The sequence below is a fragment of the Pleuronectes platessa genome, chromosome 10 (genome assembly GCF_947347685.1).
Source record: "Pleuronectes platessa chromosome 10, fPlePla1.1, whole genome shotgun sequence".
In the NCBI taxonomy this organism is placed as follows: Eukaryota; Metazoa; Chordata; class Actinopteri; order Pleuronectiformes; family Pleuronectidae; genus Pleuronectes; species Pleuronectes platessa.
In genome coordinates this window covers 19,810,218-19,824,585 of record NC_070635.1, presented here as the reverse complement: position 1 = coordinate 19,824,585, position 14,368 = coordinate 19,810,218, and the positions used below count along the sequence as shown (strand labels likewise).

General features: G+C 41.9%; 2 protein-coding genes and 1 pseudogene across 2 annotated transcripts; all 3 read left to right on the top strand.

The window, feature by feature from the left end:
- The first annotated feature begins 1,375 nt into the window (after window positions 1–1,375).
- On the top strand, window positions 1,376–5,890 carry LOC128449452 (frizzled-1-like). The gene has a single exon (XM_053432627.1). It carries the CDS (start codon window positions 1,700–1,702, stop codon window positions 3,353–3,355), a length of 1,656 nt encoding a protein of 551 aa, XP_053288602.1. The 5' UTR covers window positions 1,376–1,699; the 3' UTR covers window positions 3,356–5,890.
- Window positions 5,891–8,327: 2,437 nt separating this feature from the next.
- Window positions 8,328–9,696, top strand: LOC128449453 (trypsin-1-like; annotated as a pseudogene).
- A 1,321-nt stretch (window positions 9,697–11,017) lies between these two features.
- Window positions 11,018–14,115, top strand: LOC128449877 (early endosome antigen 1). Its single transcript, XM_053433218.1, has 3 exons — window positions 11,018–11,143; window positions 11,502–11,558; window positions 12,091–14,115. The coding sequence occupies exons 1-3, from the start codon at window positions 11,021–11,023 to the stop codon at window positions 14,113–14,115; spliced, it is 2,205 nt and encodes a 734-aa protein (XP_053289193.1). The 5' UTR covers window positions 11,018–11,020.
- Window positions 14,116–14,368: the final 253 nt, after the last annotated feature.

Below are 14,368 nucleotides of genomic sequence, written 5' to 3'. Positions count from 1 at the left end.
AGAGAGAGAGAGAGAGAGAGAGAGAGAGAGAGAGAGAGAGAGAGAGAGAGCTGTAAAGCTACTCGCACTGAGACAGATGTAAACAGGAAGTTGTCAGTGAAGTTAACGGGGTATTCACATGTTCATCATCAGACTACATATTGAAATCATTTATTATCATTATCACAGTTCTTCATTAAAAATCTTCAATAACCAATAATCAAAATTTTTTAGGTTTTTTATATTTTATGAAATTTCCTTTTTTATTTGTGGTTCTGGATGTGTTTTTCATTCTTAATTTCATTCCATCATGATGCTTAAAAAATTGTCTAATTTTTCTTTCTCACTACATATTCACACATGGTAAACACACACACACCCAAACAAACACACACACACACACGTCCTTGATCAGTGAGCAGTGGGGTCTATTCTGAGCAGAGTCCCGTGAAACCCAAGTGCTTCCTCGTGGCTGCCTCCTCATCCTTCACCCTGATTAACCAGCTGCAGTGTGTCTGTTGTGCGTTTGAGCTGCAGTTGTTGTGGTCTGGAGGGACATGTCAGCAGTCTGGGACAAATGAAACACAGATCATCATGACAGTTTAAAGGACAAGTGTTTATGCAGTTTGACCCAGGCGATTGTCTATTTTTGATTATTTTCTGGAATAGGTTTTATTTAGTATGATCTGAAAGATCTGCCCACAATGTCCATCACACGTATATTGATTGATTGATTGATTGGAGGACCGGTGCTTTTGCATATTTTAATCCTTCGGATGTATGCATTTCTACTAGAGATGTTTCTGTTGTTTAAATTTGTGTTGTTCCTTTGAAAATGCACATGTAATTTTAAAACTAACTCAAAGAAAAACACACATTTAGTTTGCAATTTCCCACACACATAAAAACTATTTTGACCAAAGTAAGTTCAGACGTGCAAAGTGGCCAATTGATTTATTGACCGTGTTGAATTGATCTGGAACCAGGCGCTTCTTAAAAGGGCCTGAAATCTAAAGAAATTATAAAGTATAGATAGATAGATAGATAGATAGATAGATAGATAGATAGATAGATAGATAGATAGATAGATAGAAAGTTGATAATAATAATAATAATAATAATAATAATAACCTTATTTGTATAGCACTTATCTAAACAAGGTAACAAAGTGCCTCACATAACAAATGTGTTTGTGTGGTTGTTTGATATTAAATGATACACAAACACAGCTAGAGCAAATGTCACATGCATCTCATACTGTAAGTGGCCTATTTGAGTCTTTCCCAAGCTGTGCACTGCAGTTGTGTGTACTGGACTTTTATTTCGAAAGCGCTGAGCGGAAGCGCGGCTGCAGGGATGTGAGTGTGAGCGCGGTGAGGCGCAGTGAGGCAGCTCAGAACAGGTTGGAACAGCAGACCGACGCTGCGTCGCGCACACACTGGAGACTCCTTTCCTGGAGGAATATGGGCTGTTTTTGTTGATTTCTGCGTTTGTGATTAAAACCTGTGGATTTTTATATTTCCTGTCGTCTCGTCCGCCAGGCTGAGAAGGAGCCGGCGGGAGGAGGACTGCCGGACACCCGGTGGGAGAAGCGGCTTTTTGTTTTTGTTTTACGCTGCACAGAAACGCCAACAAAGAGCATTCGGGAAGTAGCCCGCTGTGATAACGCAACTTAGTTCAGCAACAAACACAAAGTGCGGCGGTGGACACGCGCGTCAACATGGTGCGCAACAGACCCCTGCGTGCGCTCCTCACGCTGTCGTGCTGTGTGCTGTTCCTGAACGCGGGGATGTTCCGGGTGAACGCGCAGTACGGGGACCGGGGCATGTCGATCCCGGAGCACGGGTTTTGTCAGCCCATCTCCATTCCGCTGTGCACGGACATCGCGTACAACGAGACGATCATGCCAAACCTGCTGGGTCACACCAACCAGGAGGACGCGGGGCTGGAGGTGCACCAGTTCTACCCGCTGGTGAAGGTGCAGTGCTCCCCGGACCTCAAGTTCTTCCTCTGCTCCATGTACGCGCCCGTGTGCACGGTGCTCGAGCAGGCGCTGCCGCCGTGCCGCTCTCTGTGCGAGCGGGCGCGCCAGGGCTGCGAGGCGCTCATGAACAAGTTCGGCTTCCAGTGGCCCGACAGCCTGGCGTGCGAGTCCTTCCCGGTGCACGGCGCCGGGGAGCTGTGCGTCGGCCAGAACATGTCGGACCGCACCGAGCCGGAGCCCCCCGCTCCCTACCCCACCGACAACCCGCAGACAGGCCCCATGAGCGGTCAGTTCAGGTGCCCGGCCTCGCTCCAGGTGCCCCCCTATCTGAACTACCGCTTCCTCGGGCAGGAGAACTGCGGGGCCCCGTGCGAGCCAAAGAGATCCCACGGGATGATGTACTTCAGCGAGGAGGAGCTCAAATTCGCCAAAATCTGGATCGGCATCTGGTCGGTGCTCTGCTGCGCTTCCACCTTATTCACCGTGCTGACCTACCTGGTGGACATGAAGCGCTTCAGCTACCCCGAGCGGCCGATCGTCTTCCTCTCGGGGTGTTACACCATGGTGTCCATCGCCTACATCACTGGGTTTTTACTGGAGGACAAGGTGGTTTGCAATGACAGATTTGATAACGACATACGGACTGTGGTGCAGGGGACTAAGAAGGAGGGCTGCACCATCCTCTTCATGATGCTGTACTTCTTCAGCATGGCCAGCTCAATCTGGTGGGTCATCTTGGCCCTCACCTGGTTCCTGGCAGCCGGGATGAAGTGGGGCCATGAAGCCATTGAGGCTAACTCTCAGTACTTCCACCTGGCAGCCTGGGCCGTGCCCGCCATCAAGACTATTACCATCCTGGCTGTTGGGCAGGTAGATGGAGATGTGTTGAGTGGGGTCTGCTTTGTGGGCATCAACAGTGTGGACGCCCAGCGGGGCTTCGTCCTGGCACCGCTGTTTGTTTACCTGTTCATCGGAACCTCCTTCCTCTTGGCGGGCTTTGTGTCCCTGTTCCGCATCCGGACCATCATGAAGCACGACGGCACCAAGACGGAGAAGCTGGAGAAGCTGATGGTGCGGATAGGGATCTTCAGCGTGCTGTACACCGTGCCCGCCACCATCGTCATCGCCTGCAATTTCTACGAGCAGGCCTTCCGGGAGCAGTGGGAGAGGACGTGGATCAGCCAGACGTGTAAGACGTACGCTGTGCCCTGTCCGGTCCAGAACCACCCCAACATGAGCCCGGACTTCACTGTCTTCATGATAAAGTATCTCATGACACTCATCGTGGGTATCACGTCCGGATTTTGGATTTGGTCCGGCAAAACACTCAACTCCTGGAGGAGGTTTTACACAAGACTGGCCAACAGTAAACAGGGTGAGACCACAGTGTAATGTGGGGCCACCGCACACAGACTGACAAACTGAATGATAATCCTCTTTATTATTTCCATCTGAATTGTCTATGAGACACTCTGTATGTTTTTTTTAAATGTACATATGCATTTGTGAGATTTTTGTAAGTATATATTTGTATTTAAAGATTTTTACGATTCTTTCTTTTTCGAAGAATACATTTTTTTTTTTTTTTCACGGACTCACTGTGGACACTACTGGGAGCACTTCACGTCGAGTGTTTGCGTCTTTGATCAGAGAGCTGCCTGTGAGCAGTGGGGTCTATTCTGAGCAGAGTCCCGTGAAACCCAAGTGCTTCCTCGTGGCTGCCTCCTCATCCTTCACCCTGATTAACCAGCTGCAGTGTGTCTGTTGTGCGTTTGAGCTGCAGTTGTCTGGGTCTGGAGGGACATGTCAGCAGGCTGGGACAAGCGACTGTGCCCAGGTTGTGAATGTGAGTCGTTGTGACAGATGGTTGTGGCCTGTAGCTCAGGTCGCGACGGTTCAAACATTCCTATCCAAATAAAACACAGGTATTCATGACAGATTGAAGGACCAGACCAGTGTTGTTGCATGTTTTAATCCTTTCGATTGTGTCTTTTTTAATTGCGATTTTCATTGCGTTTTTCCCGCTGTCCTGGAAACAGCTTTTTCAGTCAGATATGAAAATCTGTTTATCATGGCTGAGCTCTATTTCATTCAAAATTGTGTTGTTGCATTAAAGTGCATGTGTCAAATCAAACCAAACTGAAAATAAGCTGCATTAGGACACAACAATAACACAACTTTGACAAAAATAGGAAACAAGCTTCACACGTTTAAGGTGACCATTTGATTGATTTACTGCGATGACAGGAGCAGGAACCAGGGGCTTTCTGAAAGGAAGGAAAACATAAAAATACTGTGATGTCAGCTGTTATGAAAGCGATGGTCTAAAACATGCAAACACACGGTGCTCCTTAACAACAGTGTTTCAAACAGCATTAGCACAGTGTGTATTTGTGTTTAGTGAATTTAGAAAATCCACTTCAGTGGCAATTTGAGTTCTTAAAATACAAAACTGGAAAACAAACAAAGCGTAAGACATCTGTGTGTTTAACCACATGTATAACTTGTACCATTTTCTGCATTCAGTGCTATGTAAAATCATTGGACACCCTTTGAGCATTTTACAGTTTGTTTAAATTTTTTTTTAATTTTCTATTAAACCACAGCACTGAGAACTACATTTCTTGCATTCAAATAAGTAGTGTGAGCAAAAATAGGTTAATCAGTGTACAATTTAAATCAGCGGTAAATAAATTGAGACTATTTTTTGAAAATGTATTCATTATTTCAGTAATTTCTCAAGCAAAACCTCCAAACATCTGCAGGTTCTGGTTTCTCCTATGTGAGAATTGTCTGCTCCTGCTTTGGACCTCATGAGCTGAATAATCTGGGCCCTTAGATTGTCAGTGCACCAAAAAAAACTACTTCAATACACAACCTCGGGCCTTTCAGTGAGCATTTGTGTCAGGATTCAAGCATAGTAAATGATAAATTAAGTAAATTTGCAGATTTATTAATGAAAATGAGCGAGACTTCATCAGATGAAATGTGTCAGTGAAAACTATTGACGTCTCTTTGAAGCTGTAACTGCAGGTGCTGTAAATGATGCATAACTGTCATCTGCAAACATTTTGACTACTGCCAGGGACAATCCAGAACTAATCACAGTAGAGTTATGAAATATTTTCGGGCGCAGAAGAAAAAAATAGCTTTTTGGAATGGCAACTAGATAGATAACTTTGGGGTCAGGGTAAATCAGTTAAGAAAAGAAACCACTGGTATTGCTTTATGTGACAAGAGATGACTTTAGATCATGTTGTCAGTTACTGAGCTGTAAATGCATCTGCATGTTTCTTTTATTTTGTTTAGATAATCTACTTATAAAACGGTCATTAGAAGTAATAGAATTTTCTTAGGGGGTGTCCAGACGGATACATGGCATTGTGAATATGGCTCTCAAGCTGATCATAGGAGAGGTTGTCGGTCCTGCACATATCACCAATGTTTGTAACAATACATGTTTTTGAATTGTTGTTTTATTTTTCCAGAATATGACCCTAACCTGGAGGGTGAATATGTCAGTTATTGCTGCGAGGCGACTTGGGTCGAGGTGCATGCAGAGTAATATGATCCCAGTGAGCGTGGCTGTGTGTCTGCACTGTGGGACTGAAGAGCAGCCAGCAGCTTGCATGTCTTCCACTGCAGGAGAAAGGAAGCCTTGTGCTGAAATGCAGAGCAGCTGCTGTCAGTGCAGCTCAGCTCACACACACATCATGACTTGTGTTCTTGTCAAATGCTCTTCCACATGGTGCTTCCGATTTATAATAATCCTTTCATTGTGTTGACGGCTCTACAATAGTCATGGCTTTGAAGTAATTTCCTTTGCATTTGCTATGAAGAGAACCTTTATATTTATAGAAAAAAATATATATACACTACGATCGATTTCTTTATGAGAATAAAAACAGTCTCACCCTTGTAACTGTCGAGCATTTGTAAAATGTCTTTTGTTCTGTAAAAATGCCAAAGAAACATAAACCTGCTTTTTTGGCAGATTTCTATATAATTATATACATGTATAATTTATATTCTATATATGTCTGTACGATATGTACAAACCTCACACCCTACCAAAAAAATAACAGGTATTTTTTTAACTATTCCAATTTTTGTCTTAAATCTTATTATAAGACTTTAAGGTAAAATATGGGATTGCTCCAAGGTCAATTTGGGCAAAGTAACAGCAAACAATAACCCTGAAGCTGGAAAATCAAATGAGAATGAAAACATCAATACCAAGTTCACCTCCTTTTTTCCCCAATAAACTTAGCATAGATTGTCTCATAGACCAGAAGAAAGACACAACTCAAACTGTTGTTGGAGAGCAATATTTTTGTGTATGTAACTGTGTTATTGTAGCAGCAGTGGTGAAGACAATGAGCAGACTAGATCACTAAAAGTAAAGGTTAAGCAAGGTGTGGTTTTACCTCAGCACACATAGCAGCTAAATGCACTTGAAGTACAAACAATAAAACTAGTTTCACAGACTTAGGGTTTAATAATATAATTATATTATTGTATTCATACTTATACAGCTACGTAAGACATTTTAATACTTTGTACCTGTTCTAATCTCAGAAGCTACAAGCTAATTAGCTAGAGGGAGTTAAAGTAAAAAAAATACAGTCTCCCTCTGAAAGAAGGTGTAGAAGAATAAGAAAGCATAAAAAGGAAATTCCAGAGGATTGAACACATTCGCTACTTGAACAGTAACGAATATCTAATGTAGTGAGAGGGTAATTTTTTTTTTTAAGCTTTAAAACTTTCAACCCTTGGGTTTCTGCCATGTTCACGGTGAGGGGTCAGCTGCCAGGGTCATTGTTCCAGGCCGCTTCGCCTTTTATCAGTTACACAGCCTGTAGAAGCACGCTGCCCTTTGAGTCCAGACAAGGATTGACACATGCATTTGACAACTGTGAACACTGTCCCTCTTTCTTAGAAAGTGGAACCCATTTCCCATGCAGCAACACTGAAATGTCACGGCGAACCAGTCGCTACCACAGCCTGTTCAAATGTTGTGGCTGATCGGTTTTCATTACAAGTTCACCACCAGTGTGCGGCCTCCTGTTTATTTCCTTTCCCACATGGATTTAATCCTCAATACTGGGAGAGACAGTAGATAGAAAAAAGGAAAACACTGGAAAGAGTGTGTTGTTGTTAGACCTTTCTCTCTACTGATGTACACATCATAGTAGCCTGTAACTGAAGCTTTGGTCGGGTCAGAGGCTCCCAGTCCTGCTCCGCTCTGTAGCTTCTAAACCTAACATCTGGTTCCACTGTACAATCTGGACATGAACATGCAGAATATTGTTTTACATATGTCATGCTTCTGGGTATCAGGCAGCTGTATCCGTGTCCTGGCTGCTGTTGCATAAAGACAAACATTTAACAAACAGTAGCTCATTTTGCAGCTAGGGTTCTATTTTCTTTCCAGGGGGAAATTGAGAATTCCATGGGTCTTATTGGAGTTTTCCTTGTTTTAGGATAAATACCCCTGTGTTGCAAGTGTCCGGTCACTGCACTTTAATCAAGAAAATGTGTGTTTTCTCAAAGACAGAACTGAAGTTGATATTTATTGAATAAATAAATAAATAGCAAGGTAGGTACAGTTTTTCTGTTGAGACCACAGGTTTTCCGGTTTGGTTGCTCTCAGCACTCTCTTAACATTGTTTCTGGTCACAAAACGCTGCTGTCTTGAGTAAAAGAAGCAAACAGACACACAGAAAAACAAACTGGTGACCACAGTGATGCATTGAGCAGCTATGGTGCCATATATTTTCCGGAAGAGTTGGTGGAGACCGAAAGCAGAGCAACAAGAAAGGGATTATTGGACTTTATTAGGGCCTGAGCACTGACAGGCACTGACAACAGTGCCTGAAATTGTAAGGATTATTAGGGCCCGAGCACTGACAGGCACAGATAAAACAAAAAGTCTATAGGTGCAATTTTCAAAAACGCAACAGGAAGCCTGCTATTTAGCATTTAGAGGCCATTTTGGCCATATTCTACATTTTTACTTTGAGGTACTTGTACCAGGGCTTACATCAGATCAACTTCAAAGTGAGAATAAAACTGAATGAGTTTTTAACTCCTCGACCTCCATCATGACTCGATGAAAGTGCATTCTCAGTACTGATGAAGAAAACGTGATGTTTACTCTTTAAACAATAAATCCAGGTCTGAATCCGGGTTATAGACTGGTAGGAATCTGATAAAGCTGGGTTAATACCACGAATATCGCTGTATTGAAGTCTGAGAAGCGATGGTTTGAAACACCAATCAACTAACTTATTGTCAAAATAAACAATTTGTTTTAGAGAATAGTCACAAATCTGCATAAGAGCCTGAATAATATGGATTTTATTTTTGATAAATATGAGTAAAATATGTCCAATAAGATATATTTGTTTAAGAAAAGGCGAAAAGATGAAAGTGTTCAGTTACACATAAACTTTATTTTAAATAAATATTCATGAAATACAACTCACATACAAGCAAAGCCATTTAAGTGAAATCAATAATATAAATAAATAAAAATTCAGTTTATAAAAATGTATAATTAAATTATATCCGAGTGTGCGTTCCAGTTGCTTCTTTCCGTTACAACAGTCTACAAGGAAACTTATGAGGGACATAAGATGAGATGACATTTCAGCTGCTAAATCAATAGGCTTGGTAAGCTTATTCCCCGGCCCATCAGGTGTCTCTGAACTCTGGCTACCACTTCTGTGGAGGCTCCCTGGTCAACGAGAACTTGGTTGTGTCTGCTGCTCACTGCTACAAGTCATAAGTTTCTCCTTGATGCTACGAAGACAACGTTTTTCATGCAGGAATCATTGTGTTTACACAGCATCATGAGTGTCAAGATCAAAACAAACATCTCTCTCCTTTGCAGCCGCGTGGAGGTGCGTATGGGCGAGCACCACATTCATTTCAATGAGGGATCCAAGCAGTATATCAGCTTCTCCCGTGTCATCCGCCACCCCAACTACGACTCCTGGGACATCAACAACGACATCATGCTGATCAAGCTGAGCAAGTCCGCCACCCTCAACCAGTACTTGAAGACTGTGGCTCTGCCCAGCAGCTGTGCCCCAGCTGGCACCATGTGCAGTCTCTGGATGGGGCGACACCATGAGCTCCAGTGAGTAATATTCCTGCATTGTTCTCTCAATGTCTGCAGTGCAACTCCTTCTAGGTCTGTCTTGTTCTCCAGCCGCTAATGGTGACAAGCTGCAGTGCCTGGACATCCCCATCCTGTCTTTCAGCGACTGTGATACCGCCTACCCTGGCATGATCACCGATTCCTTGTTCTACGCTGGATACCTGGAGGGAGGAAAGGACTCTTGCCAGGTGTGAAATATAATGGTCAGGCAGAACGACTATATGTATACTTGGAATTACATAATGAATTGAATCCTCTTAATCTTCCGCTTGTGTCAGGGTGACTCCGGTGGCCCCGTTTTGTGCAACGGTGAGCTGCAGGGTGTTGTGTCCTGGGGCTACGGATGTGCTGAGATGGGTAATCCTGGTGTCTACACCAAGGTAACTTTCCAAAGAGAAAGATATTTAATCCACAGTGAGACACTGATGAGCTGATCTAACTCTGATTCTTCTTCTTCTTCAGGTCTGCATCTTCAACGACAGGCTGGAGGCCACAATGGCCAGCTACTAAGTGATTGAGTCGAGCAGCTCAACATCATTTGCTGTTCATGCTCCTTTTCTTGCACTGGACACTTTCACAAATAAATTTCAAAGCAGAATATTGAGTCTTGTTTTGTGCCATAATTTCACAGAGGAAATTCTTTAAATGTTCTTCAGAGAATAGTTGTGGAACACATCCTTGTTAAAAGTGTATTGTAAATCAGTGCAATTACAGAAGAGTCAAACATACTGAAGTTAGAGATGAATGTTTGGTTCCTTTGAAAAAATAAATAATGACTTACTATCATTGGAAAAGTACAGGAAATGTATGACCTGGCGTTTTTAAGTCTCTTTACATTATATTTTTGTAGAATTATTGACAAAAATCACATAACTCAACAGCAAAGTTAATAGAACAAATAAAAACCAAACCCAGAAACAGTTTTCTAAAACTCTTAACCAATGACCTGGAATAAATGATCACAAAGAGGAAAATATAAAAGTGGTGTCAACCCTTTCCATTTATAATATTGTTTTACGATTTTTTCCATCAAACATCGGCCTCAGAACAGCTGACGTTGCAAAACACAATCCAAAATATATTTTTTATGAATCAACAATCAATCGAAATTAAATTCGATGACGAGACGTATGAAAGGCAAACTCCATACACATACAGAGGCACACACACATTAATAAAATGACTATATATAATAGACATATTCTTTTATATAATAGACATCAGAGAGCCAACAGCATTAAAGGATGAAAACACCCTGTAGAGGTTCAAAGCACCTTGCACCGTAGTAGGTGATTAAAACAGAGTCTTGTCCACACTAAAACCGGAGGAATCATCTGAAGACACGAGCAAATCTACAGAGATAACTACACATAATTTCAGAAGTTATAGTCTTCAGGACACTGAGATGGCAACTAATAAGATAACTTTCCAGGAATCTGACTGTCACTCGGACCTTGCAGAGGTAAATGTGTTTCTTCAGATACTAAAAGATGTAAACAAATCGTACAAGTCCACCTACAGACTTTAGAATTGAAATTACAACAATCAGAAAATGTATAAATTATGAAATAGTTTACAAAACAAATAATTAATGAGCAAATTATTATCTTTTGTTACTAACAGTCAGTTTTCCTTTGACGTGTAACTCATCTCATTGCATTCAATGTATTATTTATTCAAATTCAATAATTCTGTGTTGTCTGTATCATTTACCCGTAATTTTGTCAAGTCTGTTCAGCTACACAAGCAGACGAGTAAAATAAACATGTTAATATTTTGATGAATAACAACTTTACAAGTATTCTTCAAGAATGAACATGAATGAACAACAAACTAATTTTTAGTTTACGTTTCAGTCTTCGCTGAGCTCGCCAGACTCTCCTCATCAGGACATGATGAATGAAATTGAAGAGAAACATGAAAAGGAGACTGCCGATGAATCTGAGGAGGAGATCGAAAAGGAACTTGAGGGGGAGACTTTGCAGGAATTTGACAATCACTCTGACTTCGAGGAGGTAAGTCTGTGACATCAGATACAAAAAGATTCAACAATTCCTACACAACAGTGAAGAAAATGTAAATGTGAATTATTTATTAATTCATTTAACAAATAATTCATGAGAAAATGATTATCTTTTGTTAATAACAATCAGTTTTCCTTAGACGTGTAACTCTTCTCATTGCATTCAATGTATTATTCATTCAAATTCAATAATTCTGTGTTGTCTGTATCATTTACCTGTAATTCTGTCAAGTTTGTTCAGCTACATAAGCAGACGAGTAAACTAAACATGTTAATGATTTGATAAATATACAACTTTACAAATATTCTTCAAGAATGAACAACAAACTAACAATTAGTTTACGTTTCAGTCTCCGCGGATCTCGCCAGACTCTATTATTCAGGAAATGATGAAGTACTTTGACGAGGTAAGTGTGTGTCTTCAGATACAAACAGATATAAACAATTCTCACACTTGAATAATTATTTCTTTGACTTAAACACAGCTGCATCCTTTAGACTTAAAATTAAAACAATCAGAAAATGTATAAATTATTATGAATTATCCTTGTTGGTAACATTCAGTTTTTCTTAAGATGAGTAGCTCTTTTAAGTTAGTTAAATGTATTATTGACTCAATTTCAGTCATTAACTAAATTTCAATAATTCCGTGTTGTCTGTATCATTTACCTGTAAATCTGTAGAGTTGGAATGTTTACATTACATTATATTACATTTCCTTTAGCTGACGCTTTTATCCAAAGCAATTTACAATAAGTGCATTCAACCATGAGGGTACAAACCCAGAACAACCCGTAATTTTGTCGAGTTTGTCCAGCTATACAAACAGACGAGTAAAATCGACATGTTAATGATTTGATAAATATGCTAATTTAACTAATCTTGTTCAAGAATGAACATGAATGAACAAAAAACTGATAATAGTTTTATATTTCACAGTTCATTGAATCGGAGCGGTTAAGGAAAATTGATCTCCAAAAAGACCTCCTGAAAAAAGGAGGAGCCAGAACTGCTCTTGAAGTGAACGTGAACAGTGTAAAAAGAGATCGATCTCAATTGGAAGAAAACCTGAAGAAGGAGCGAAAAGAAAAAGAAGTTCTCCCAATAACTCTCTCTTTGAATCAAGAGCAAGCTCAAACATCCGGTCAGGAAGCAACAATTGAGCACATGAAGGCAGAAAGGGCTGATAGCAGGTCAGGGGAAGACCAACAGCATCATGATGCTCAACAGCTGGCTTCTGAGAACAAGACACCAAGAAGCAGACTTGAAGATGCCCTTCATGAGAAAGCGCTTGCCCAAAAGCAGCACCAGGAGGACAGAGAGGCTCGCAGCAGACTTGAGGAGCAAGTGAAGAAGGAGGAAGTCTGGTTCTTGCCAGTAAATAATCAATTAGAGAAGCTAAAGAAAGCCCCAGTGGATAGAGAGGCACTGATGTGTGACAAGGAAACCCTAAGCCTGCAGAACAATGATATCACAGGAAAATTAGAGGCCATGGAAGCTAAGTGTAAAGAAACCGTGTCACAGAAAGATAATATTATCTTTAAGAATCAAGCCATCATTGTTGAGCTTCGACATTCGGTCGATGAGTTAACAGCACATCTGGAAAAGAGTGAAAGAAAAAACGCCCAAACTGAAGATGCCCTAATCCAGCAGCAGAAGGATGCAGACAAACTGGACAATATGACCCAAGAAAACCAACAGTTGGCTTCTGAGAACAAGAGGCTACGAGTTGAACTGGAGGATGCTCTAAGAGAGATGCAGCTCGCTGGTGACGCCGCCTTATCGGAGCAATTGGTGGAAAGAGATAAACTAGAGTCTCTAACACGAGAAAATCAACAAGTTGCCTCTGTGAACGAAAAGCTTCGAAGTGAACTTGTCGATGCTTTACGTGAGAGACATGTGACCGACATCTCCAAGCAGCGTACACTGGACGATCTGACTGAGGAAAATAATCACCTGGCTTCCAAGAGCAGGAGGCTACAAGGTGAACTGGAGGATGCTCTAAGAGAGATGCAGCTCGCTGGTGACGCCGCCTTATCGGAGCAATTGGTCGAAAGAGATAAACTACACTCTCTGACTCGAGAAAATCAACAAGTTGCCTCTGTGAACGAAAAGCTACGAAGTGAACTTGTCGATGCTTTACGTGAGAGACATGTGACCGACATCTCCAAGCAGCGTACACTGGACGATCTGACTGAGGAAAATCATCACCTGGCTTCCAAGAGCAAGAGGCTACAAGGTGAACTGGAGGATGCTGTAAGAGAGATGAAGCTCGCTGGTGACGCCGCCTTATCGGAGCAATTGGTGGAAAGAGATAAACTAGAGTCTCTGACTCGAGAAAATCAACAAGTTGCCTCTCTGAACGAAAAGCTACGAAGTGAACTTGAAGAAGCTTGCAGCAGACTTGAGGAACACGTGAAGAAGGAGAAAGCCAGGTTCTTGCAAGTAACTAAGAAATTAGCGAGGCTAAAGAGAGGCCAAGCGGATAGAGAGTCACTCATGTATGACAAGGAAACATGCAGGATGGAGAACAAGTATATCACGGGTAAGTTAGAGGCCACGGAGGCCAAATATGACCTTTTAGTTCAGAGAGACAGAGCTCACCCTCGGCGGAATGAAGAACTCCTGGCACAGAAAGACGATGCCCTCTTGAAGAACCAAGCCATCAAGCTCCAATATGTAGTCGATGACCTCAGGACACAACAGTCAGAGAGCAAGATGAAACAGGCCCAGCTCGAATACACCCTACGTCAGGAGCAGATACAAAGGGCCGTCTTGGAGGAGAGAATTAGTAACACTGCCTCTCTTCAAAAAGAAAAGAAGAAAACCGTTCATTTGGCCTATGCTCTTAAAGCAGAGAGGGCCAAAAGTAAGAGATACAGTTTTGAGCTCACGGAAGCCAAGATCAATCAAGTAAAGGTGCAAGAGCGGCAGCATTTGAGTCCATCCCTCCACAACCTCTGACAACCTGCACAAGAAACATGGAGACTTTAATTCTACTTCCCGCTAGATGCTTGAAAATCTCTGCACCCACCCGAACAGCAGGCGCAGCCGGGGACGGCCAGAAGTCTGACGATCTCATTGTCCCCATCAACTTCAGAACACCAGAAAGTCTACACATCTTCTGCCGAAGGCTGTAAACACATCTCTTCCGACTGCACCTTGGTTTGGCCTAATCCCAATTCAATCCTTGGCCCTGTGGTGGTTGGAATCTTCC

Bases quoted from the DNA above. Each gene is read 5' to 3' on its own strand.
- LOC128449452 (XM_053432627.1), top strand. From the start codon at position 1,700: ATGGTGCGCAACAGACCCCTGCGTGCGCTCCTCACGCTGTCGTGCTGT.
- LOC128449877 (XM_053433218.1), top strand. From the start codon at position 11,021: ATGATGAATGAAATTGAAGAGAAACATGAAAAGGAGACTGCCGATGAA. The intron at 11,144-11,501 runs GTAAGTCTGTGA...TTTACGTTTCAG, and splicing joins ATCACTCTGACTTCGAGGAG to TCTCCGCGGATCTCGCCAGA. The intron at 11,559-12,090 runs GTAAGTGTGTGT...TATATTTCACAG, and splicing joins TGATGAAGTACTTTGACGAG to TTCATTGAATCGGAGCGGTT.